Source organism: Lithobates pipiens, unplaced genomic scaffold (assembly GCF_037356315.1).
Source record: "Lithobates pipiens isolate NorthernLeopardFrog02 unplaced genomic scaffold, aLitPip1_a1.2 Scaffold_3, whole genome shotgun sequence".
Taxonomy (NCBI): Eukaryota; Metazoa; Chordata; class Amphibia; order Anura; family Ranidae; genus Lithobates; species Lithobates pipiens.
In genome coordinates, this window is record NW_027507790.1 from 39,879,574 (window position 1) to 39,906,450 (window position 26,877).

Consider the following 26,877-nt stretch of genomic DNA (forward strand, 5'->3'; position numbering starts at 1 on the left):
ACCTGAGTTCATCTCTTTACCTGTCCGTGAATGTCTATTATCGATATACAGTGTGTATAAACATGCCAAGCCTAGAGCTGCTCCGCCTCTCTCCTGCTTCCTCAGCCAATGGAAGCAGCACTGTGCCCACCCCCTTCTCCAGCTTGGCTTGTTTGACTGCTAAGCGTTAGTGGTAAAGCAGAGCTAATATTAGAGGTGCTTTTTTTTTTTTTTTTTAAGACACTAGCTGGTCGCTTTTAAACCCCCCTCCCCCCAGCGGGTTAAAAGTGCCACTACCAAAGTGCTTTGGCAGCACTGCCCATTGATTTCAATGGGCAGAAGCAGTGGAGGAGCGACATATACACCGCTCCTCCACTGCCCGAAAGATGCTTGCAGGATTTTTTTTTAACCTCCTGCCAGCGCAGCGCCCCAGTGTTAAAGCACTCTGGCTTTTACACATGGTCTAAAGAGGGACCGAAGCTGTTTCTACCAGCATGAAGATCTTGGACTTATTTCTACAGTGTGGGAAACAGAAGGTTAGCAGAATGGCACCAGAATACAAAATACTTTTTTTTTATTTTATTTTTTTATTTTTTTTTTTAAATCCTTTCATAATCTATCATGACACCAGGAAGGCTTTTGGTAAAGATCCTCAGCAGGACAGACAAAAACGGTTTTGTTCTGTCCCTGCCTCCCTCCCTCTGTTTTATCTTTAATATAAACATTGCTGATGTCACAATACAAAGTGAATGGATTGAAAAGGGGGATCTTGTCATCTGGTATTCATCTGTTTTCCCACACTGTAGAAATGAGCCTGGGATCTTGCACACCAACTGTCTGAGCCCATTCAGTTTAATTGCAGCTGAATTTCCTCTGCGCTGGCTTTCAAAGCCTAACTACTTCAGCCCCAGAAGATTTTACCCCCTTCCTGACCAGAGCACTTTTTACAATTTGGCGCTGCGTTGCTATAACCGACAATTGTGCAATCATGCAATGTTGTACCCAAACGAAATTTGCATCCTTTTTTTTTTCCCCACATATAGAGCTTTCTTTTGGTGGTATTTGATCACCTCTGCGGTTTTTATTTTTTGCGCTATAAACCGAAAATTATATTTTTTTACTTTTTGCTATAATATCCCCAAATTGAAAATTTTTTTTATTTCTTCATCGGTTTAGGCCGATATATATTCTTCTACATATTTTTGGTAAAAAAAAAATTGCAGTAAGCGTATGTTGATTGGTTTGTGCAAAAGTTATAGCGTCTACAAACTATGGGAAAGATTTATGATCGAGATAGAGATAGAGAGATATATATATATATATATATATATATATATATATATATATATATATATATATATATATATATATAAATATAAATATAATTTTTTTTTTACACTAGTAATGGCGGACACTTTTGACACATTTTTGGAACCACTGACAATTATACAGCGATCAGTGCTATAAAAATGCACTGATTACTGTGTAAATGTCACTGGCAGGGAAGGGGTTAACAGTGGGGGGGGTCAAGGGGTTAAATGTGTGTTCCCTCGCTGTTTTTCTAACTGTATGGGAGAGGGGGCGTATCGATGTGCCTACTTACTAGGAACATACGACATATGTCTTCTCCTCTGACAGCACAGGAATTTGTGTGTTTACCGCAACCCCGCCGGCCATGCACTTTGGGTCCCCCAGCGTGCAGCGGGCGCGCGTTCTGGAGCCATTCTGCTGCAGTATATATGCGTGACCCAGTTGGGAACCGGTTAAACCCAGAAGTTATGAGGCGGCATATCCCCTCCCAGCTGCTTGTCAAATGCGTCTGAAAAGAGAACTGCTGCAAATCACTTTTCAGAGAAGTGCCTATGACAGGGAGATTATGTTAAGGTTTAGTACCTGGTTTTTCAGTGGGAATCGGTTGCTTGCTCAAACAGGTATGTTTGTTTGTTTTTGTTTTTTTGTTTAATTTTGTTTTTTAAATTCTAAAATCTGGTACAGTACCACCTATTTTTGGTGGGTAGTTGATTGGTCCTCTAATTTCAAAGGATAGGGCCCATGTGTTTTTTTTTTTTTTTTTTTTTTTAATTCCGGGTACTGTTTTTTTTTTTCCTTTGCACCAATTCTCTGTCCTGGTCTGGAGCATGAGGCTAAACCTCTGTTTGATCTTGGTAATTTAACTTTTCTAATTGTAGCTTTGATTCAGGCCCAAGCAAACCTATACAGACATGGGGGAGGTTGTACACACGGCATGCAGAAAATGCCCTTTGCAAGACATCAGTAGTAATCACCATGGCGTTATGCTTCGCCATAGACTCATTTTATTCTGAGTTGTAATTTATGTGCTTTAGATTATATTTCTTATTTGCAGCTTTATCACAGAAACACAAAGGACATAATGCAGGCAGTGGTTATTAAAGAGAAGCTGTACAAAGAGGCCATACTCAGGTGAGTAGTTCTTATATGTTAACCAATTCCATACTGGGCCTTCAGTGGAGATATCTGAATGATGTCTGCAGCTACAGGCATCATTCAGATATCTTTTTATTTTTTCTGCCAACGATACCCTGCACCGTAAAAACGATTTCTGCAGTACAGCCGCTGGATTGTTTTTACAGGCAGCGGGAGGGGGCGAAATTTAAAGGGAAAGTGTAAATTAAAAAAAAAAAAAAAAAAAAAAAGCGTAGCCTATGGTATGGAGATTTTTAAATACCGATGTTTGGTGTTATTTCAAGGGTGTGTGCAGTTTTAAAATGTGACATGTTGGGTATATAATTACTCGGTGTAACATCATCTTTCACATAGTACAAAAAATTGATCTGTTTACTGTTTTGTTCTTTAGTTTTTTTTTTTTTTAATTCATGAAAGTGTGTCAATACAGTGTGACAAAAAATTGCAATGACTGCCATGTATATGTGAGATATAGCTACAGAGATATAGATATTATAATTTTAACGGTTGGGTTGGGGGAGAGTATGGGGCTTTCCTTCATGTGGTTTCTCTTTTGTATAATTTTAATTGGTTTTCTGTTTTCCCCGTATACATATAAAACCGTTCTAATTTAAAAAGGGTCAAAAATGCAAACATACATTTGAACATTTAATCTGAGCAAGTATATGCAGCAAATTTGTTACACCTTGTACATGAAATTTGATGATGGTGCATTACATGCAGTTGTGATTTCCAGGGAAGCCCTGCACACTTGGGGAAGTCACACAATGGTCCAAACTAAGGAGAGAAAGCAGACACTCCTTGCTGTAAATCACTACAGAACAACAACACTACGACAGGTACAGTGTCATATTTACCTGACCTTTGCATTATAGTTAATGCAGTCCAAGTAACCTAGCTGATTTGCAGGTTATGTGGGCATGGAGAGATGCAGCATGTGTTCAGGCACATAGCAGGGAGCAAACGGCAGAACAAGTGAGAGCAGCAGCTGCATTTCTACAGAAAGGTAAGAATAAATGCCAGAAGAAATGGCTTAAGAATGTGTTCTGCATAGACCTTTACAAGCTTTTTTTTTTATTTTATTTTTTTAAGGAAAACTTCAACACATGTTCTTGTACTGGAGAAACCACAGCAAAACTACTAAAGATATCCGAATGAAGATGGAAATGGCAACCAAACACCATGCTAGATGTTTGTTGAGGCAATGCCTAAAACAATGGAAAGTCTATCATTCTGTGTACTGGAGAAAAATGGTTAGTGGAATGGTGGTGTTATAATTGTAACGTAGTGAACACGCTACATTGAACATTACAAAAAGGTAATTACTGTATTGGCGTATAACACTCACTTTTTCACCATGAAAATCGAGTGCAAATAGTGTGTGCGTGTTATATGCCAATACTTCAATTTTAGCTGCCTCGGAGGGGGCGGGAAAAGCGCTGTCAAATTACATAGACTGAGAATCTCCTGTTTACTTCGCGGCCTCTATAATAGGAAGTCTCCTGGGCCGCCATTGGATCACTGTTCTGTCTATCCTAGGAGATTCTCACTGTATGTAATCTGTCGGCGCTCGTCCCGCCCCCTTCCCTGTCCCTTCTAGGCTGCAGATGGGCATCGATCAGGCTGCACTGAAGGCAATGGTGAGGCTGCTGCATTGATGGTAATGGTGAGGCTGCAGATGGGCACTGACCCTTATTTTGCTTCAAAGTTCCTTATTTAAAATTTCATTTGTTTCCACTGAAACGCCACTCTTAAAATGAATGTGCGTGTTATAAGCCTGTGTGCGTTTATATGCCGATAAATACGGTACTTCCAGCGGTTTGCTGGATTTTTCTCTCCTGGTTAAGATACTAAGTAAAAATACATGAAAGTGATTCTGAATGAATAAAAAACAAAAACAAACATGTTCTACTTACCTGCTCTGTGCAATGGTTTTGCACAGACCAGCCTCGATCCTCTTCTTTTTGGGTCTTCCGATGGTGGTCCTGTATCCTCCCCCATGTCGAGTGCCCCAGGTGGCAAGCTCGTTCCCAAACTGCGCTCTGTGTCCATTCAAGCACAGAGTATGTCTCAGCCCCGTTCTCTCTCTGTATTGGCTCACTGGATGTGATTGACAGCAGCAGGAGCCAATGGCTCCCTCTGCTGTGTGAGCCAATGAGGGGAGAGAGACCCGGGAGAGCTGCTGCTCTCCTGCACATCACTGAATCTATATGGGCTTAGGTAAGGATAATTGGGGGGACAGCTGCACCCAGAAAGTTTATCAAACTTAATGCATACAATCTAATAATAAGGTAAAAAACCTTGATCATTGCAAACGACTTGAATGACAGATAAAGGTAGATTTGCTATTTTTATTTTGTCCAATTAGGTTTTCCTCTCACTTGTTGAATACTATGCAAATTACAGCCAGTGCAAGTCCTCTGACAAATTGCTGTAATATGTGTCTGGCCACAAATGGTAAAGCTATGGAAAAATCAGACTTCTGACGCTCGCTTGTTATCGTTTTAGTACTTAACACATACATTTCCCAAGTGTTAAAAACAAATCGTCCTGTGTGTGACCATTCCTAAACCATATGTCCCATGTGTGAGCATTCTTAAGCCTTATGTTCTATGTATAACCATACTAAACCTGAGCAAAAGATTACCTGTTTGATTACTTTATATGATAGATGCATGCATTTCACTATTGTCACTGTTATACATACTAATCTGCATAGGTTTACCATGAGTTTCTAAGAGATAAAATTCATGCATTTCATATTTGCCATGAATAAGCACAGTCGTGGTGAAGTTCATTTATTGCAGTTAAATAATGACCATGATGAGGAAAGAGGCTGTCTGATCAGACAACCAATCTTTCAAAAAGATAGCCATTCTTATAGTTAGAAGGGAATGCCACATATGGCTGGTGGAAACAGAAGTGTACTGAATCCTCCTAAACTGAGACACGCAAAAAGGGAAGGCAGGGATAAGGGCATCCCATAACCCAGACTGGTATATAAGAACACCAGGATCAGAAGGAAGAAAAGAGATGCTTCCAACCAAACGCACAGGTTTGTTCTTAGGGGTGTAACAGAATTGCATTTTCGCAATGGATAAGCACTGTCGTGGTGTCAATATTTTACTGCAGCTAAATATAAATTGCACTGACTGCGTTTTCTCACCACAGGTTTTGCAGCGCCAGCAAAACAACTTCCTCAGACTCCGCCTAAGTAAATCCTGTCTGAGAAAATGGCACCAGATGGTAAAGCACATCCATATTACACATTATTAGTATAATTGCACTGTACAGAAGATAGATGTAATTGGCCTTCTTGTGTTACAGCTGGTGGAAAAAAGGTGGCAGGACAAGCAGACAATACAAGCTTTGTGGCACTGGTCTCTTAATCTACAAGGAAAGGTAAGCATCTGTATGCAAATGCAGTAATAAACATGATGTTGACCTAAAGTGTAGTTTATTAATCACATACTATTTTTAAGGTGTTTGATTGTTGGCTGGCCTATGTTCTTGAGCGTCGGAGAAAGAAGCAGCGACTTGCTGAAGCTGTGGAGGTGTATCGAACTGACCTTATGAGGGAAGGAGTTACAAGGATTTTGCGTTTCATGTCTGGAATGAAGCAGTTCAGAGCTGAGCTATCCGCTCAAAATCAGTTAAAAGTATGTGCACCTACTGTACTTTGAATTTGCTTCTACAAGAATTTGGATTTTACTTGTCTTAACCCTATGCTGTAAAGCACACAATTTATTATTTTTTTACTTCCATATATATATATATTTGCAAGATATTTTGTGATGCTATTGGTAGGGGTACACTAAGTGACAACTTTTAAACAGATAGCAAATGTGGGACATTGATAACTTTCCTGTATTAGAAATGATTGACCTTACCACAACACTACTGTGCTCCATTCAACTTATGCCTATGGAGCTCAGCTCATCTGTGACCTAGATACAGTCGGTTTTAAAATGATATTTGCTTATTTCTTGTCTTTTAGGCAGTATATACACAGAATCGGGCAGTTCGTCGCTGTGCCATGATCTGGAAGGATAAAGTGTTTAGGAAACGCCTGCAGATTTCTGTTCAGAAAAAGAAAGTGACTTTCCAGGTGCCATTTCATGATGTACCTTGTGAGGAAGAGGTCTGCTCACCTCCCTCGAAGATTTCCTTCCCATGTCCTACAGGCAATGCTCCTCTTCTATCTAATGCTCAACCCATCCTGAGCACAATGTAAGTGGTTTAAAATCAGCCGTCACTGACAATCCTTTATAATGTATTCAGAATTCTCTACACAAATTTATAACAAAATGTTAGCTTTGCTTGAGAGAAGCCAGGCATTGACAGACAAAGCTTTGAAAACTAGGGAAGCCCTTAACACTCCTAAGGGTTTTTTTTTTTTTTTTTTTCCTCTTTTTGGTTTCATAAAAGTAGCAAGATTTGGCAATTCAACCCCTTACCTCACTCATACCATATCCATCATCTTTCCTTTTTACAGAAGTGCAGTGAGGTCAGCGCGCTTAAAGCCTCGCACTCCAGAATTTCTGTTGCACTCCTTGGAAAAAGAAGGGCTTCTGGCTGCCATGTTCATGGATGCCAAAAACCTAGACCTCAGCTCTCAAAGGTGAGTCATGGGCTTAATTTATGTAAAAAGTATGTGTGAAATTCACAACTAAATTGGTTAAATAAACTGTTTTATGCAGTGATCCCAGTGCCGAGGACAATTTAAAGAGTTATTCATCAAGTCAAGCTTTAAATCCAGATGATGAAATTCAGCTGGAACTGAATTCAAGAAGTTCTGCTCAAGAACCACAGAAAGCTAAATGTGTAATTATGGCCCATACTAATTGTCTTCAAGCACCTTCACGGATCTCTGGTGGTCCTTTATCAACTGTACCTCAGACCTGCTCACTTCTGAAAGTACCAATGGCAATGCCAGAACTGATGCCCCCTTCCTCCTTCAAGCCCCGGGATCAAACGCAGGTAAATATTGTAAGGGGTAATTGGCTGGGAAATGCACTACCAATTTTGAGAGATTTCTCGACCCTTAATTGAATTGTTCACCTTTTGGAACCTGACTAAAGAGGTTTCTCAGCTTTGTACAAGGAAAGAGATACTTTTCTGTAAAGAAAAGGCATAGAATCACTTCTTCTAGTACTTGCACATTCTAGTTTGCCTTTCATTTACTAGAAGATGTTTGGATGTACCTCACATTTTTTCTTTTCTGTGTTCACTCCCCGCAGAGCATGGCCTTACCAAAATTGTCAGAGAAGCCAGAGGTTGGGAAGCAGCCTCACTTAACGCCTGTTTCAGACTACTCTGGCCAGCTGCTATCACCGGCTGACTTCCTTCTGGGCAAAGGGAAAATGTCACACTTAACCAATACAGGTGAATAAAAATCAAATATAGACTTATTTGAGTACATCTTACACTATGCACACAAATGCATTGTTGCCACAGCCATTATAAAATGGTGCTCAGTATGTGATCATGATGCCATGATTTTGGTGGTAAGAGTGGATTGAACCAAAAGTTTTATTACGCCAGCTTATATCAAATGGCTGTAGGCTTAGCAGGTGTTCAATGTACTTCTGTCAGCTGTAAGGGGAAAAAAAAATATTTTAAGAGTGTTCGTATTGTGCGTCTTTGTGCAATGGCCACTAAAAATGTAACCATTTCTAATGGAATAACTCCTTGTCTACCAAGGTGCATTTATAAAGTCCTAGCATTCAGGGGGTTGGTACTTTTTTTGATCGGTTGTTGTGTAAAAGTGATTTCCTTCTCCGTACTAAAAAAAAGTTCCACCTGGTGCAAAATCACAATGAACTTCCGAGACAGATACCATAATTCTCAATTAGCTCTACATTGATAACCAGTAACATGGCATACCCTAGTTTTATGCCATCTGTTCCCCAATCTCCACTGCGACGAATGAGCCTGAAAGCGACAGGCATTGCATTTTTGGGTTCAGAACTGTCATTCCCGGCTGCTGCAGCCAGGTAAGAAGACTAGCACAATTGGCGAATACAAGTGCGCACGTAGGGCCAATACATGTACGTAAACAATGATTGCACAACGTGTGAGGTATGGCTGTGAATGTCAGAGTGAGAACGGTAATTCTAAAGTCATGGTTTATCTATAAATTGATAACCTGTAATGTATAAAGTTTTGCCTATGGAAAATTTTAGGCACTGTAGTTTTATGCCATTTCACAAGCGCACACAATTTTGAGTCTTGATATGTTTGGTATATATGTACAACCCCAATTCCCAAAAAAGTTGGGATGTTGTTTTTAAATCTATTTAAAAGCAGAATGTAATAATTTGCAAATCTCATCAAAATTGCGTTTTTTTTTTTTTTCTTTTTTTCTTAAAATGGTACTGTTTAACCACTTAAGGACCGCCGTATTGCCATTGTACGTCATCACAATGGCACAGGCAGGCACAAGGACGTAGATGTACGTGCCTGCCTTCCAGCGGGTGGGGGGTCCGATCGGACCCCCTCCCACTGGATACGGCGGTCCGGTTCGCTCCAGGAGCGATCCGTGATGAGGGGATGGCCGTTGGTTTCTGGCCACCCCCTCTGGATCGCTCCTGACCAATGACGAGCTTCCTCCCACTGTGTATTGTTTACAGAGGAAGGAGGAAGTGATGTCATTCTCCTCGGGGCGGTCTTTTTGACCGGACTATGAGGAGAAGACTAAAAGTAAGTGCACCAAAAGACTACACTGATGCATAGGTACACAAACCCCCCCCCCCCAGTCACAGTGTCACTGATTGCATTGATAATTTCTTTACTGATCACTGCATTCAGTGTCAGTTGTAACAGTTAAAACTGTCAGGGCAGTTAGTGTTAGGTCCAGGGTATCCCCCTATCACCCCCCAATAAAGATTGAACCCCCTGATTGCCCCTAGAGTTAACCCTTTCACCCCCTTTTGCCAGTGTCACTAAGCGATCATTTTTCTGATCGCTGCATCAGTGTCGCTAGTTGATTTTTTAGGTTCACCGCCAGGTTTTTATATCGCTAGGTACCCCGATATACTACCCAATAATGGTTTTAACCCCCTGATTGCACCTAGTTAACCCTTTCACCCCCTTTTGCCAGTGTCACTAAGCGATCATTTTTCTGATCGCTGCATTAGTGTCACTAGTGTCGTTAGGTAGCTAGTTATTTTTTTAGGTTCACCGCCAGGTTTTTATAGCGTTAGGTACCCCCATATACTACCCAATAATGGTTTTAACCCCCTGATTGCCCCTAGTTAACCCTTTCACCAGCGATCACAGTATAAGTGTCACTGGTGACGCTGGTTAGCCAGTTAGTTATTTAGGTTCCCCGTCAGGTTTTTATATAGCGCCAGGGACCCCCATATACTACCTAATAAAAATTTGAACCCCCTGATTGCCCCTAGTTAACCCTTTCACCACTGATCACCGTATAAGTGTTACGGGTGACTCTGGTTAGTTTGCTTTTTATAGCATCGGGGCACCCACCATTTATTACCCAATAAAGGTTTAACCCCCTGATCACAAGGCGGGTGATATCAATTAGGTTTTAGGGTCAGGGTCTGCGTCGCCCCAGGCAGCGCTAGGTTAGTGCCAGTACCGCTAACACCCACACGCAAAGCATAAACCTCCTGTAGTGGTATAGAATCTGAACAGATCAATATCTGATCTGATCAGATCTATACTAGCGTCCCCAGCAGTTCAGGGTTCCAAAAAAACGCATTGTTAGCGGGATCAGCCCAGATACCTGCTAGCACCTGCGTTTTGCCCCTCTGCCCAGCCCACCCAAGTGCAGTATCGATCGATCACTGTCACTTACAAAACACTAAACACATAACTGCAGCGATCGCAGAGTCAGGCCTGATCCCTGCGATCGCTAACAGTTTTTTTGGTAGCATTTTATATTTAAATCCGGAAGGCAGTGCTTGGTTTTCGGGGTCCCGTACGTGGCTAGGCTCCCAAACAGTCCTCCACATGTGGTATCCCCGTACTCGGGAGAAGCAGCAGAATTTATTTTGGGGTGTAATTTGACTTATGCCCACAGCATGTGTGAGCAATATATCATTTAGTGACAACTTTGTGCAAAAAAAAAAAAAAGTTTGTAATATTCCCGCAACTTGTGGCAAAATATAAAATATTCCACGGACTTAACATGCCTCTCAGTAAATAGCTTGGGGTGTCTACTTTCCAAAATGGGGTCATTTTGGGGGGTTTTGTGCTATTTTGGCATTTTATGGCCTTCGAAACCGTGTTAGGTAGTGAGGAGTGAAATCAAAAATTTGCACCCTTAGAAATCCTGAAGGTGGTGATTGGTTTTCAGGGTGCCGTGCGCGACTAGACTCCCAAAAAGTCCCACACATGTGGTATCCCCATACTCGGGAGAAGTAGCGGAATATATTTTAGGGTGCAATTCCACATATAACTATGGCATGTGTGAGCAATATATCATTTAGTGACAACTTTTTGTAAAAAAAAAAATTTTTTTTTATTTTTTGTCATTATTCAATCCCTTGGGACAAAAAAAAATATTCAATGGTCTCAACATGGCCCTCAGCAAATAGCTTGGGGTGTCTACTTTCCAAAATGGGGTCATTTGGGGGGGTTTTGTGCCATCTTGGCATTTTATGGCCTTCAAAACTGTGATAGGCAGTGAGGAGTAAAATAAAAAATGTATGCCCTTAGAAATCCTGAAGGCGGTGCTTGGATTTCGGGGTCCCGTACATGTGGTATCCCTGTACTCAGGAGAAGCAGCAGAATGTATTTTGGGGTGTCATTTCACATATGCCCATAGCATGTGTGAGCAATATATCATTTAGTGACAACTTTGAACAACTTTGTGCAAAAAAAAAAAAAAAGTTTGTAATATTCCCGCAACTTGTGGCAAAATATAAAATATTCCATGGACTCAACATGCCTCTCAGTAAATAGCTTGGGGTGTCTTCTTTCCAAATAGGGTCATTTTGGGGGGGGGGGGGGGTTTGTACTGCCCTGCCATTTTAGCACCTCAAGGAATGAGATAGGCAGTCATAAATTAAAAGCTGTGTAAATTCCAGAAAATGTACTCTAGTTTGTAGACGCTATAACTTTTGCGCAAACCAAAAAATATATGCTTATTGACTTTTTTTTTTACTAAAGACATGTGGCTGAATAAATTTTGCCCTCAATGTATGACTAAAATTTAGTTTATTAGATTTTTCTTATAACAAAAAGAAGAAAATATCTTTTTTTTTTTTTCAAAATTTTTGCTTTTTCCATTTATATCGCAAAAAATAAAAATCGCAGAAGCAATCAAATACCATCAAAAGAAAGCTCTATTTGTGGGAAGAAAAGGACGCAAATTTCGTTTGGGTGTAATATTGCATGACCGCGCAATTACCAGTTAAAGCAGCGCAGTGCGAAATTGGAAAAAGACCTCTGGTCCTTAAGGTGTTTATTGGTCCAGGGCTGTAGTGGTTAAACAGGTTATGTTTTCTATTGTTAAAAAAAAAAGGGGGGGGGGGGATTTGAGTTTTGCATTCTGTTTTTATGTAGATTTCATAAAGCATTCCAACTTTTTAGGAATCGGGGTTGTATTCAATGCAACCCCCATCTTTTTATTTTAAGGGGGGGGGGGGGGGAATGGGTATTGTGTTTTTTCTTCTAGCTTTTCTTTTGAGCAAATAGTTCCAAATGAGAATACATTATGACCTCTACAAATTGATGGCGTACTCTCTGACACTGTAAGGACCTGGGTTGACAGGCTTTAGCCTTGTGGTAATGACCTCCGTTGGAGGCGCTTCTGAGATAAATTCAGAATTCATTCACAGGTGCATATGATCTGTATTTAACCTGCTTTTTTTTAATAGTTGACAAACTTTAACCTGGGAGGAGGAACAACACAAACAGATTGCACCTTGATTCTAGGGAAAAAAAAGTGTGGTATAAAATATCTGTTCTACATCAGGTAGCTGCCTCATTTTCATTTTTTTCCTTGTGTTCAGCAAAAGAGACCATTGTTCAAGAAGAAGGATCGAACGTTTTGCTAAAAGAGGAGGAAACACAGATTGCTGCCCTTCAACAAGAACTTGCTCATATTTACTACAATATGCAGAGATACCAGGGACAAAAAGAGGAACTTAAGTAAATATACATAGCTTATACCAGAAATTAAACTGTTAATCCTTATGAATTGAGTGCTAGTAAAATCTCCTATTGCTTTTCAGAGCCTGGCAGAGGCATGCCCATGTGTTAAGTAGATGGTTGGAATCAGGTGACCCTGGGGAGGATTCTGCAGAAAAAGAAATTGCTAAGGAAGTTAAGAATGAACTACAGCAGGTACTAAAATTCATGGTTTGGAGATTTTGCCCATCATCATCTGGTTAAAAGAAAAACATAACCGAGAATGTGTATGCTGCTGAAATTCCCCCTTTTCTATGTAGAGCCAAGTGCTTCAATACTTTAGACATTTGACAAGTATACATATTAGGAGTTCTGGCTTTCCTCTGACTTCACTAGCTGCATGCCTATTCCAGGTCAGTTGTTTTGAGTATTTAGGACAGAAACCTATCTGAAGGTCAGCAATAACAACCTTCATATTTCTCTCAATACAGTTCAACAGCAATTGAGCACAATTTAAATATGTTTTTAGGCAGTTAAAGGAGAACTAAACCCTCCTATTCTATGCAGCTAAGGAAGCAGCCATCTTAGCCTCTGTTTGATCTGCAATTGCCTTGGTGTTGCACACAGTTAAATGGGCGAGTTTTAGTTTGATTTTTAAAGTATGAATTAAAGTGTGTAAGGGAGGGTTATAATTAGAGGTCGACCGATATGGGTTTTTCTCTGACTGATATTTAGAAATCGCAGCAGCAGATGGCCGATATGTTAGGCTGATTTTTTTTATTTTACCCCTTCATCTCATAAAATCTAACAGTTAGACACCTTTCACACCAGGTGGTTTAGGAGATATTCCCCTTGCAATGAGCCGCTGCAGCAGCGCATGTGCACAGGGGATTCTCGGCTGGAAGCCCGGCAGCTGCCGGAAAGAAGTCTCCTCCGTGTATGCGTGGGAGTGACAATATTGCTGCTCCGGCCACTCACAGCGCCGGAGCCGCGATATCCGGAAGACACGCCGAGGGAACATGTCAGCTCCCTCGGCGTGTATCGGGTGAGATGTCGGGGCCTCGTTCTAAGGAAAGTATTTCATAATGAGCTAGTATGTGGTGCATACTAGTTCATTATGCCTTTTCCCTTACAGGTCTGAAAAAAAAAAAAATTTCAGCGGGTTTACTCCCGCTTTAAGTAATACAGAAAATTTCTTACATTTAAACATTTATTAAACAAAACAAACCTGCAATCAGTTCACTGGTATGTATAATTTAAATTAAAAAAACAAAACAAAAAAAACCTATATTAAATACACAAAAACAGGTACCGTATTTAATCGACGTATAGCACACTTTTTTCCCCCTAAAATCAGGGGGAAATTGTGGGTGCGTGTTATACGCCGATCCCCCACTATTCTCGGCGGCTTTCAGAAAGCAGCCGAGATGGGCCGAAAATAGCCGATAATTACAGAGCGCCGCCGAGATACACAGGACATCTGCTCCATTTTTTAATGACAAAGCCACAGACAAGGCTGCAAGTGACTGACAAGGCTGCAATGGAAGGCTGCATTGATGGGCATTTAAATGTAAGTTTTTTTTTTTTTTTTTTTCCCCTTAAACTTCCCTTCTAAAAGTTGTTTTTCTTTTAAATTCCCTCCTAAACTTGGGGTGCGTGTTATACACCGATAAATACGGTAATCAAACCTTTTGGATGAACAAAAATGGCCTAACTTTACAGTTTGTGTTTTTTTTATTTTTTTTATCATTTGTGTATTTTTTCCAAAAAAATTGCGTTTTGAAAGGCCTCTGCGCAAATACCGTGTGACATAAAATATTGCAACAGTCGCTATTTTATTCCCTAGGGTCTCTGCTAAAAAAAAATATATATCATTTTTGGGGGTTCTAACTTCTAAGTCATTTTCTAGCAGAAAGTACAGGATTTTTACTTGTAAGCATCAAGTGTCAGAAAAGATTTAGTCTTTAAATGGTTAAACTGAAAACTCTACACACAGAACTCAGTTCATTGATAATTATAAACATTGTATCTCTTTGCTCTTTTCTTGGCAGACTGCCCAGAGAGGAGACAAAGTAATTCCACTGAAGTCTTCAGGCAACTTGCATTGACTTATATTACTGAAGTCTTTTGCAAGTTGCGCTGAAGATATAATCAGCCTTTTTTTATCAGCACAATCGGCCATGACAATTAATTAAAAAACGCCAAATATCGGCCGATATATCAGTCAACCTCTAGTTATAATCCCAGTCAGGTTTTGTTAGCTGTGTCACATTCGGGGGATTTCATTTCACTTCCTGTCCCGTAGCCAAAACGGGAATTGATGGGAAATCCCTTCAAAGCGAAGGAATGCTTGGTTGTCACTATGGTCAACAGAACTACTTCCCAATTCCTAAAAAGTTGGGATGCTGTGCACATCCACAGAATGCCAATCCCATAAACCAATAGATTTTTCACAATAGAAAATACAAAAACAAAATATTTAATTTGAAAAAATGTACCATTTTACTAAAAAGTAAGGTTTTTCAGAAATTGAGGGCAACAACGCATCTCAAAAACATTGGGACAGGGCCATGTTTGCCACGGTCTAGCGATCTTTAGAGCAAGAGAAATATTTCTAGCACTAGACCTCCTCTAACTCAAAACTGGTAACGTGTACAAATTTTTAACCGTCACCTATGGAGATTAAGTGGCAAAGTTTGTCGCCATTCCATGAGCGGGCGCAATTTTGAAGCATGACGGGTTGGGTATCAATTTTACTCGGTGTAACATTATCTTTCACAATAGAGAAAACAATTGGGCTAACTTTTACGGTTCTTTGTGAATTCAAAATTGTATTTTTTCCCCAAAAAAATAAAAAATGCATTTGTAAGGCCGCTGCGCAAATACGGTCTGATAAAGCATTGCAACAACCTCCCATTTTATTCTCTAGGGTGTCTGGGAAAAAAAAAATATATAATCCGGTGTTCTAAGTAATTTTGCTAGCAAAAAAACAACCGATTTTAACTTGTGAACAACAAGTGTAAAAAATAGGCTTGGTCCTCAAGTAGTTAAGGTAGAAAACGTTTTCACACAGCATTCGAGAAGCAGCAAGAGCCATTGGTTGTTGTTTTATTAATAAAAAAAATCTTTGACTTTAACTGCTTGCCGCCCGCCCACCGTCAAATGATGGTGGTGCGCCTCTCGTTCTGGGGCGATGTCATATGATGGCATCCCAAAACGGCCGCTCTCGTGTGGCGTCCACATCATGTTTCTAGGACACGGCGCGACCTCGATTTCTGTAAAGCTCTTTGTCCAATCACAGCCGGTCACATGTAAATACGGAGATGCCGGTAATCGGCTCTCCTCGCCTCACACTGACAGTGTGTGGCGAGGAGAGTCAATCAGCTGCATCTCCACGCAGGGGGACATCTGAGATTGTAATCGGGGCACTGATAATCAGTGCCCTGATTACAGTATAGCAATATAGTGTCACAATCATATTGGTGCCACCTCATCAAATGCCCACCAGTTCAGCCTATCAGTGCCAGTGAAAAAATGACGTGGTTACAAAATTTACTGACAGAACAAAAAAGTTACATTTTCTAAAAAAAAAAATTTTTTTATTTTTTGTAAAAAATTTAAAACCCAGCAGCGATTAAATACTACTAAAAGAGAGCTTGATTTGTGTGAAGAAAATTATAAAAAAAATAAATAAAAATTGTTTGGGTACAGTGTAGCATGGCCGCGCAATTGTCATTCAAAGTGTGACAGCTCTGAAAGCTGAGAAATTGCCTGGGCTGTAAAGTGAGTAAAGCAGTTGCTGGAGTTTTTAGAAAGGAATATTACATTCTTGCCTCATATAGGATTCTAACTGCTCAACAGTCCTTGCTCTTCTTTGTTTTATTTTTCATCGCAAGATGCGCCAAAGAAATTGCAATTGGTGAAAGCTATGAAATGCAGGCAGGCCAGTTTGCATGTAAAAAAAAAAAAAAACATGTTTAGGACTGCAAGCATACACAGGGTGCAGTGAAGAGGCTTTGCAAATGAATACTAACTAAACCAATTTTTAACGTAGACTGCTGGACAGATTATTATGAATTGAGCTATGCAATGTTCTGTTTTTGTCTTTTTTGCGTTTGCCCTTCAATGTGCTCCTTGCTTTGAAGGCCAGTTATAGGTGGGGGCAGGGGCCATTTGTTTGTAACTGTTTTTAATAAAGTGCCACCTGAGGGCTCAAAGATCACGGGCACCCAATATTGCGTTTCGGCCTTGTTACTTGCATAAAAAGATTTCTCAAGATCCAGATGATATATCCTGTAGAGCACAGGTATCAAACTGGCAGAACTACAAGTCCCATGGGGCATTGCAAGGCTGACAGTTACAACCATGACTCCTGCAGTCAGAGGCATGATGGGACTTGTATTTCCCCAACATTGTCAGTTTGACACCCCTGCTGTAGAGGATGATATAGTTATTATTTGCCGTTTTATGTTGAACAATATTCTGAAATTGGTGGGCCCAGGGTCCGAAGCAAAAGGAAGGACCTAAAAGGGCTAACAGATCTTATACATAATTCCATAGAGTGCGCTTGTAGAAAATGACAAAGGAATCCATTCACTCAGTAGCTGCTTCAATGTATTCTTCGAAGAGTTGTCAAAAAGCCTACCATCAAAGGGCACCTGTCCTGAACCAGGTCTGCCACCTAGGTTTTAGAGCCTAAGTCCAGGTCTCTTGTGACGTCAATTAGTTTGTTTGGACCAAGCTGGTTGAACTGTTTGCTTCAATAATGCCTGTGCTAGTTGGAGCGTGGTATAAAAACTGTATGTAGCATCAGCTACATCCAGTATACAGCGCTGTATCCTCCCAGCAGGATTGGGACTTTACATTCTCCTGCTGGGAAAATATCGAGATGGGTTGAGTGGTGTTCAACCATACACAGAAAGTATTGGATTTTATCAATAAGTACAAGGCTACCTCTGCTTGGTTGTAGTGGAGCTTGTGATATCATTTTTCCTGTTTCTTTAACTCAGCCAATCCCTGTCCACAGTCTAAGCTTTATCCAACATAGTGGACATAAGGAGTCTTCATAGTCTGTGCCATAAGAATGGACCAGTATAGTACCCTGCGACTTACACTTGTACATGTGCCAAGGTGCGCCCTGAAGCAACCATTACTGGTTGATAATGCTATCATAAAGGCCAGGTATGGTTCATAAGGTGAAAAGATATTGTGGCACCTGGAGCTACCACACTATTAGTATACAAATATTTAGATAATATAGTAAGTAATTCAGCCTTTCACCGTGCAGTAACATGGCACAGTCCATGCAACCAGAAAAACTGCATATAAGAAAAAAAAAGAAAGGACAAGGCCTTCCAAAGGGGGTGCAGTAACTGAACACTACAGTTGAATTTAATTCAATTTTATGCAGGAGAAAAAAAAAAAACACCATAATATCAAATATGACAAAATACCAGACTGAGTATAACCTTCCCAAATATAAAAAAAAAAGACATTGTCATTTAAAAAGAGGGATCACAGCTGCACATACGTCCACACAGCTCAAAGGATGGCAGTTGATTGAAGTATTGTTGATCAATATATTGCATATACTATTGTCCTCCTTCCTAATTAAGCAGTAGTTTTTGGGTATCCCAAACAGGATATAGAGCTGTAATTTGATGGAGATGTGAATGCGCATAAACAAACAAGTTAGCATAGGCTGTCCTAGGTCATTAGTACACAAATTCAATTGTGGCACCTAGGATTAGGGGCTCTCTCATTTGTCCATTGTCAAATTACAGCTATATATCCTGTTTGGGATGACCACATGGTCACGGGGCAGTATTTAAGAAGGTTGTAAAGAATATTGTGAAGTGAAAGTTATCTTTTTAGATCGGTGTTTATCAACCATTAAAGCCTTTGCACTCAGCAATACTGATCTGGCTATATAGATGCATTGTTGTCTATTGACCCATCCGCACAACTGTGTAAAAATGAGCAATACAGAGCCATAAGACAAAAATAGAAAGTTGTACATGCAGTAATCTACAACTGTATGCATTTTTATGCACCTATACGCATGTAACTACAAATTGCAATGAAGAAGAATTTTACGCTTATGTGCATTTATGCAAGCTCTTTATGAAACCTTTCGCTCAGGAATTTTGCCAACACGATCCCGAATATTCCGAAATTCTTGCATCTGCGTGCAACTGGCCTAAAGAGGTATGTACCTCCGCCCACAGCTAGCCACAATGTGAAACGAGTCTCTTGTGGATACAATTGCTACTATATACATGGCAATGTCTATTGTGTAGCTTTACCTGCATCCTTACCCTGACATTAGTGGGGAAGGTTCAAATTTGCTGCTCTCCAAGACAACCAACCAATGGGAATACTGCTCTTCCCAAACAATGAAGCATTTGGAAGTGTACACTTCTGCCACTACTAGTGTACATTTGAGTAGCAGAGACACACTTAGTTAATAAAAGATTTAGCTTTTTATAATTAACTTATTATAGTGTTAAATATGTCTAAAAAAAAAATTGAGACTGCAGAATCCAAAGTTTTTAATATCCTTAAAATACAAACCCCATCGGTGCCCACACTCAAAAGGTTGCTATTGAGCAGAGAAAGACCTTTGCACTAATAGGGAGCTCTGCTCAATTTTGATTGGACGCTCATCATATAATTCAATATGTATTGGTTTATTTTTGTGTGATATTTTTCCGATTAAATTGGTACACTCAGGATTTCTGCTTTTCACGGATGATATAAAAAATAAACATGTCAAAACTTACCTGCTCTGTAAAATGGTTTTGCACAGAGATGCCTCGTTCCTCCTCTTCTAGGGTCCCCTGCCAGCACTCTGTGTGCCATTATAGGAAGCAGATTTCTATGGTGGCACATGTGTGGGCTCAATGCCAAGCTGTACTCTGTCCATTACACAGTGTGGCTCAGCCCTGCCTCCCATCACTGGATTTGATTGACAGCAGCACTCCTGCTGCTCTCATCAAGTCCAGTGAGGAGAGAGTGCAATGCCAGATTGAGATCGGGCTCAGGTATGTATTAGGGGGGGCTGTTTTTTTTTTTAAACCTTCATTAAAAAGTGTAAAAAACAAACCCCTCCAGCTATGTGCATATAATGAATCCCTCAGGTTATAGATAGTGGTGCTTTTATGTGGTTAGTTGTAGACAAAATATTTTCTCTTTCTGTTCACAGCTGAAACAACAAATAGAGGGACGTGTACAGATGCTAAATGTGGAAAAGAATAAAGTGCACGATTATATTACCCGCATTGAGGAGATTACTGCATCACTGGATGTGTTTTCTTTGCCCACCATGTAAATAAAATCACCTTTGTAAAAATATGGTGTTTGCATTTTTTTTATTTCAAAATGTATGCTAATAAATGAATTTAATATGTTAGCAAGATCATCTCATTTTAGACGTATAAAATTACTCAGCTACAGCTCCACTGAGCAGAGATTCACTTCCTGCTCACGCTCTGTCTTTTGCAGACATCCAACCAGAACAGTGATGTTCTTTTTCATGTTGCTGCTTGTTACTACATCTGACCAGTGCGCTAAAGCTGCCGTATGGGGTAGCACTTCCCTGAGGTTGGCAGTGTCCCTCCAGTTGACGTCCCATTATAAAATTGCTGGCAATAAAATAGAAGTTTCGCCCAGAAGGTATTAAAACATACGTAGATACATATCCCTCAGAGTCTGGAAATCTTTCCTCTAGTGCCAAGGCATCCAGCCACACCTAATTGGGAAGGAGAGGAAAGAAGAAGTGCAGAGTGAGACTAAGAGGGGAGCTGGTGTGAAGGGGCAGTAGGCATAGCGGATGATCTGGATCTGCAATGACTTCCATTGGTGCTGCCTGTGCACGTCTTGACTTGCATAGAGATACAACGCTGAGTCTCCCAACCACCAAGAACGTATGAACAGCTTCTGGGGTATTCTCTGTTTCACATGATCCGTTTCACTGGTCTTATTAGAGTGAGCCCATAGCCTCTCCAAAGTGGATTTTTTGTCCAGCGTTCAAGTTGAAGGTAAAATTCTTTGGTGCCTCAAATATTAATACTATCGTGGACCCAAGATTGAATTCTCCTAGCTGATCTCCTTTCCGCATCACAATTCCATCCTGATTATTGTTCGTTATATAGCTCATGTCATTATGTGAACCTTTACTGTAACGAGGGCTGTTCGTCTGTAAATCCTGGAGCAGTAAAAAGAAACAAGCTCCGATTAACTCACAAACCACTCAAATGTATATTCTCTGATCAATGTAATCAAACTGCTCACTGTGTGCACACGTTAAAAACATAGCCTTCATTATACTGTCAAACAACTATAAGGTCATCTTGCCAAGTTTAGTTCTCAAATCAAGTTTATTTTCTTGCTTGCTAAAGTCAAAACAATGTAGGGTATGTACATTAAGGGCTGGTTCCTACTGGTGTGTTGTCTGACATCGGATGCAATTCGCACTACAGTACAAATCACATGCAATCTCTGTGTGATGTGATTTCAACCATACAGATAGTTTGCTGACCAAACTCGCACAGAACCCTTTTTGGTCCACAGCAAAATCAGATTGCATGGGCATTCACACCCATGCAATCTGATTCCTGTCTGAAGTTGCAGTTTGCATTGCAATATGCAAACTGATTTTGGGGGGGTCATTAACTTTCAATTGACACTCCCAGCATTCGCATAAGCTAGTGTGAACTGCCACTGGGAGATATGCGATGTGGGAACCCGCAGTGGATTGGCAGGGTTCCCGCATCGCTGCAGTGTGAATTGAGCCTAAAGTTCAACTCCAGTGGCTGCTGCTGTTCATAAAGCTAGGTTATCTCTACAAAAATACTGTGAACACTAATGTATTTTTGCTGTTGCATCAATTTAGTCTTTTTAGACCAATGTTTTTTGTATATTGGCCCTATATAATGTCCATTGTTTTATCTTTTTTTTTTTTAATCAGATTATATATATATATATATATATATATATATATAAAAAAATAAGTTGAACTCCAGGCAACAGGTGTAAACAGAGATGCAATGCATACTGTACAGGTGCATCTCAAAATAGTTAATTTCAGTAATTCAATTCAGAAAGTGAAATTCATATTATATAGATTACACAAAGTGATATTTCAAGCATTTCTATTAATTTTGATGATTATGGCTTACAGCTAGCGAAAACACAAATTCAGTATCTCAGAAAATGTGAATATTGTAGACTCATGGTGTCGCACACTAAACAGCAAATTAACTCAAAACACCTCTAAAGGTTTCCTGAGCTGTTAAATGGTCTGTCTGGTTCAGTAGGTTACAAAATCATGGGGAAGACTGCTGAATTGACAGTTGTACAGATGACAGTCCTTGACACCCTCCATAAGTAGGGCAAGTCACAAAGCATCTTTGCTAAAGAAGCTGGCTGTTCAGAGTGCTGTATCCAAGCATATTAATGGAACATTGAGCGGAAGGAAAATGTGTGGTAGAAAAAAAAAGTGTGCACAAGCAACAGGGATAACTGCAGCCTTGAGAGGATTGCGACGCAAAGGTCATTCAAGAGTTTGGGGTGGACTACGGCTGGTGTCGGTGCTTCAGGAGCCACCACACAGAACATGGGCTACAAATGTCACATTCCTTGTGTCAAGCCACTACTGAACCAGAGACATCAGAAGCATCTTACCTGAGCTAAGGCGGAAAAAGAACTGGACTGTTCAGTGGACCCAAGTCAAATTTCAATTGAAAGTAAATTTTGCATTATATTTGGAGGAGATCAAGGTCCCAGAGTCTGGAGGAAGAGTGGAGAGGCACAGAATCCAAGTTGCATGAGGCCCAGTGTGAAATTTCCAGAGTCAGTGATGATTTAGGGAGCCATGTCATCTGCTGGTGTGGGTCCACTGCGTTTTAACAAGTCCAAAGTCAGCCCAGCCCTCCACCAGGAAATTCTAGAGCACTTTAGGCACCAGCCCACACTGCTAAATGTGCCAATACCTGGTTTAATGATTATGGTATCACTGTGCTTGATTGGCCAGTAAACTCACCTGACCTAAACTCCATAGAGAATCTAGGGTATTGCCAGGAGGAAGATGAGACACCAAACTCAATGCAGAAAAGCTGAAGGTCACTATCAAAGCAACTTGGGCTTCCATGACACCTCAGCACAGTGCCACAGGCTGATCGCCTCCATGCCACACGGCATTGATGTATTCATTAATGCAAATGGAGCCCCAAGTAAGCAGAGAATACTATACATGGACATACTTTTCAGTAAGCCAACATTTCTTTTTATTGGTCTTATGCAATTCTAGCTGAGATACTGAATTTTGGGTTTTCACTAGCTGTAAGCCAAAATCATCAAAAATTGAAAGAAAGACATGCTTACAATATCACTATGTGTTATCTATAAAATATGACTTTCACTTGAAATTTTGGATTGAATTACTGAAATAAACTTTATGATGATATTCAAATTTTTTGAGATGTATATTGTAAACAAAAAAATAAATAAAAATAGGTACCTCTCAGGACACATATTAAGGAGCTTCCATCGCTCAAATGCACCACTGTCATGGATCAGGTAATATTGGAAGCATAACAGTCCCACAGCACATACTTAAATAGTTGGCAATGGATGCTGCAAGAGTTCTTTTCTCAAGGGGCTCCTTTTAAAAGGTGGCCACATACACAATATTGCTGATAATGGTAGTGTGTGTGTGTAAATTATATATATTTTTACACACACTTTTCATTATGTACAGTACCTAGCAGATAAGGGCACGGGGATCATAAGCACAGTGTTAAACCAACAAGACAGTTTCTGAACCTGTACTTTGGTTATGTAATTTCATTTAAAAATTTTAATTAAGCTTGGCGATTTTTAAAGAAAAAGATACTTGCTCTTGTACATTACAATAATAGGTTGCTGCAGTCTTTCCAAAAGCCCTCTAATTATACTGACGTGGGCAGTGAATATAATGAAAGTAATCTGTGTAAAGCACCTGACTTTTCTAGCTTGCTATTGTACTTACTGTGTCTGAAATGTCTACATATTTGTTTTACAAGGTTGTACAGTTCAAGATAACCTAATGCAACACTTACCCTGTCAAAATATATGCGTATAGAGCCAACATTAGTGGCTCCTACTGCTGTGAGCGAGAAGAACCCATGTTTCCAGCTCCCTGTGAGCACAACACGTTCATTATAACAGAACAATTCTTTTATCCAACGAGCAACTCCTGGATTCACGGACATGAGTGATCCTAAGAAAGCAATAGAGCAACAATTTATATTAAAGCACTCAGATGGCCATAAAAAATTGAGTGATGGTAAAAAAAAAAAAAAAAGCCACAAGTGGTCTATCTTGTCCTTGCGATACGTATAAAGTAAAAGAAAAGAAAAAAAAAAAAAAAACACTTGCAAAGGGTAACATAGGAAAGAACTCAAAATCTTACAAGTACTGTAGAAATTAGGAATTATTTTACCAAAACCCTTTCTAGGCAACTTTAATGACAGCCCATAACAGAGACTATCCCCACCTACCTACAGGCACAGTAGGTAGAAAATACAAAAATCAACCTACCATATTACATCTCTTATAGTCTTTGGAATAGGATTACAAGAGTAGGGAATACAGTATCTTTTCACAAAGCTGCAAAAATAGGATATGTTACTCAGTGTAAAATCCTGTTCTTAGAGTTTGTTGAGGCATACAGAGTCTTTCACCTTAGGGTTATACTCCTGCCTACAGGAGGAGAATTGTACACTGGGAAATAAAGTAAAAACTGTCGGCCAGCCCAAGATAATCCATCCTCCTACCAGCATGCCTAAGTTTTGTATTAAAAGTACCAAGAAGATTTTAAGGTAGGTACAAAAACCTATTTTATTTCTTGTCCATTGAGGAACATAGGAATTTTTTTAACCTTCAGGAGGGACATCAAAAAGCAGTCTCAGGGGTGGGCAATGCAGCAAATAGTCTTGGAAGTACGAGAAATGGTTGATGTCATAAAGCAACTCACAAAAGCTTTCACAGATCCTGTTTAGTGCGCATTGACAGAAAAGGGTGGAAACTGATCCGAGACCATAAGCTTGAAAGATGGTCTGTCTCAGCCACTCTCAGATGGTGAAACGATAAGCTGGTGCACCCTTATGGGGACCATCTGGGATGACAAAAAGGGTACCCGTCTTTCTGAAATAAGCACTCTCTCACATCCCGACAATGGAGGGAAATTTTCTTCTGGTTAACCGGAGCTGCAGTTCAGACACCCACCTAGCACAATGGCTGCAAGGAATACCACTTTTGTGGGTTAGGGTAGAGTAGACAGGGAATAGTGCAAATAGTAGCTTGTGAAGCGCAGAGAGAACCAGATTCAGATCTCATGGAGTCAGAGATAAATGAATAGCGGGGAGTTACATTTAATAGTCTGTATCAAAGAATGAGAGGTCATAGTCTCTTGAAATGAGATTGGTCAAACCTGAACTGAGAGCAAAACGCCCAAGGTGAAATTCCTAGTGTGGAAGCCCCAAGACTTCTAGATTTTAACATACTAGGAATCACCAATTAGAGATGCCCATCTCTCAGAACCTGGGCTAAAGATCTGGACAATCTGTTAGAGCTCACAGAGTCTTACTAGATTGGCGAGCCACAACCGCCTGGGCCAGTTCAGAGAAATGAGGCACACTAGAATGCCCCCCATTTCCATCTTGCGAAGCAGACAAAAGATGTAGTTTCAGGTGAGTAAAGCATAGATCTGGGTGTATAAATCCTACAGAGTCAGCCGAGCATGCATGGTTTCTGACAGAGGATCCCCATACCTGTCCACATTTGGCATCCCACACTTATAGCAAAGGTCTTGGAAAACCTCCAGTGTAGGCAATAATTCCCCTGGGTCCAAACATTACTGGCTGAAGAAGTCCATCTACCAAATGTCCACCACAAAAAAGAAAAAAAGGTAAAAATTACACTGTGGCTCTACCGCTAGTAATTCATGATCAGGGCCGAGAGGAAAAAGCTGTAACTAGGGAATCCTAATAGCGGCTCCCAAATGCCCTCACCACAGGAAAACAAAACTCTTCAAAAGTAGTCTGGTGTATGTTCCTCTGAATTGGCAGAGCATACAAAAGGGAGAGAAATAAAAGAAAATTCCCCAAAAGCAATTCTTCAATGAAAAACAGGCAAATTTTTTTTAAAAAAAAGTAAAAAATAATATCTCTCTCTCCCTCTCACACAGAGATAGATATATATATCTATCTATCAAAAACTCACTTAACACTAATCAAAAATAGAAAATACCTCCAACAAGTTCATTAAAACTAGACAATTGCCTACAGACTCAGTTGGCCACCACACTCATACGTACACCCCCCATTAATATTATACATTTTATAAAGCACTGATAATTACTGTGTTAGTATAAAATGATAATGTTGTCAAAGGCAATATACTAATGTAGTGGCGGCTCCTGAAGAGCATGCGCTATGCGGTTTTTCTAAAATTAAAGTTGCCTAAACTGCAGTTTGGTTTGGGTCCAATTATCTAAATTGGGCCTCAGCATCAGTCTGACTGGACTGTGAGATGTTCAGCCTGGCCACAGGGGGCACTGTCTCTTCTGGCAGGCATAGAACTGGTCTGGTCACGCGCTTAAGTTACTCTGTCTCGGAGCCCGCCCAGTGGGAGTGGCGCTCTTGCTGTGCTTCTGGGAGAGGGTACATATGCAGATGTTACCTGGTTCGGGGTTCCGTTCCAGTATGATGTGCCGATTACATGGTCCTGGTCCTCCTGACCAGCCCCCAGGAAGGCTATGGCCTGGGGTGCGGATCGTCCAACTTTAAAGTCTTGGAGCTGGCTAGCCCAAGGCAAGGAAACTAAAAAGGAGGATTCGGAGGTGGTTGGGTACCGTCTCCGGTTCGGGAGAGACCCAGTGTATTTCGAGCATTCCAGGGGAGGAGTCTTCAGAAGAACACCAAGTACGGGTTGGTTTTCTTAGCAAGAGCCTGGAAGGGCTGAAGTAACCGAGAGAATCTGGTCTTGTGGATATCGCCAAGCAGGCCGAGAGATCCAGGTATGCTACAAGCGTTTCAAGTTTAGTTTCCCTACATGTTCTGCAACAATGTCTGGTGGCAAGACTTTGTTCCTGAGTAAGCACCAAGTTGGCTGCTAGGCCTTGTGAGAGAGGGACTGTCCAACTTGAGTAATCATCCAGCTGTGAATGGCTATTCTCTAGATGCAGTCAAAGTAAGCAAGTTCTTTAAAGTTTTTGGACTTTGACACTTATGCCGCGTACACACGTAGCAGACTATCCGGCGGACTTAGCATCCTCTGGGACTGTGACATCATAATGGGCAGGGACATCATCCG

General features: G+C 40.5%; 2 protein-coding genes across 6 annotated transcripts in view; one reads left to right on the top strand and one right to left on the bottom strand.

Moving 5' to 3' along the window:
* Positions 1-19,875, top strand: part of SFI1 (SFI1 centrin binding protein) — an 84,304-nt gene extending 64,429 nt beyond the window's left edge. For both annotated transcript variants that reach the window (XM_077461511.1, XM_077461512.1), the window contains 14 exons: positions 2,345-2,421; positions 3,161-3,263; positions 3,334-3,430; positions 3,517-3,677; positions 5,596-5,670; positions 5,752-5,826; positions 5,907-6,083; positions 6,422-6,654; positions 6,920-7,045; positions 7,125-7,404; positions 7,665-7,809; positions 12,405-12,543; positions 12,627-12,738; positions 19,727-19,875. In XM_077461511.1, coding sequence (XP_077317637.1) covers positions 2,345-2,421; positions 3,161-3,263; positions 3,334-3,430; positions 3,517-3,677; positions 5,596-5,670; positions 5,752-5,826; positions 5,907-6,083; positions 6,422-6,654; positions 6,920-7,045; positions 7,125-7,404; positions 7,665-7,809; positions 12,405-12,543; positions 12,627-12,738; positions 19,727-19,852 — 1,926 coding nt within the window. In that variant the 3' untranslated portion in view covers positions 19,853-19,875. The remainder of the gene's footprint in view (positions 1-2,344; positions 2,422-3,160; positions 3,264-3,333; positions 3,431-3,516; positions 3,678-5,595; positions 5,671-5,751; positions 5,827-5,906; positions 6,084-6,421; positions 6,655-6,919; positions 7,046-7,124; positions 7,405-7,664; positions 7,810-12,404; positions 12,544-12,626; positions 12,739-19,726) is intronic.
* The window catches only part of PISD (phosphatidylserine decarboxylase), a 57,807-nt gene continuing 50,805 nt past the window's right edge, over positions 19,876-26,877 (bottom strand). For all 4 annotated transcript variants that reach the window (XM_077461514.1, XM_077461513.1, XM_077461517.1 and 1 more), the window contains 2 exons: positions 23,622-23,782; positions 19,876-20,728 (listed from right to left, as the gene is read on the bottom strand). In XM_077461514.1, coding sequence (XP_077317640.1) covers positions 20,504-20,728; positions 23,622-23,782 — 386 coding nt within the window. In that variant the 3' untranslated portion in view covers positions 19,876-20,503. The remainder of the gene's footprint in view (positions 20,729-23,621; positions 23,783-26,877) is intronic.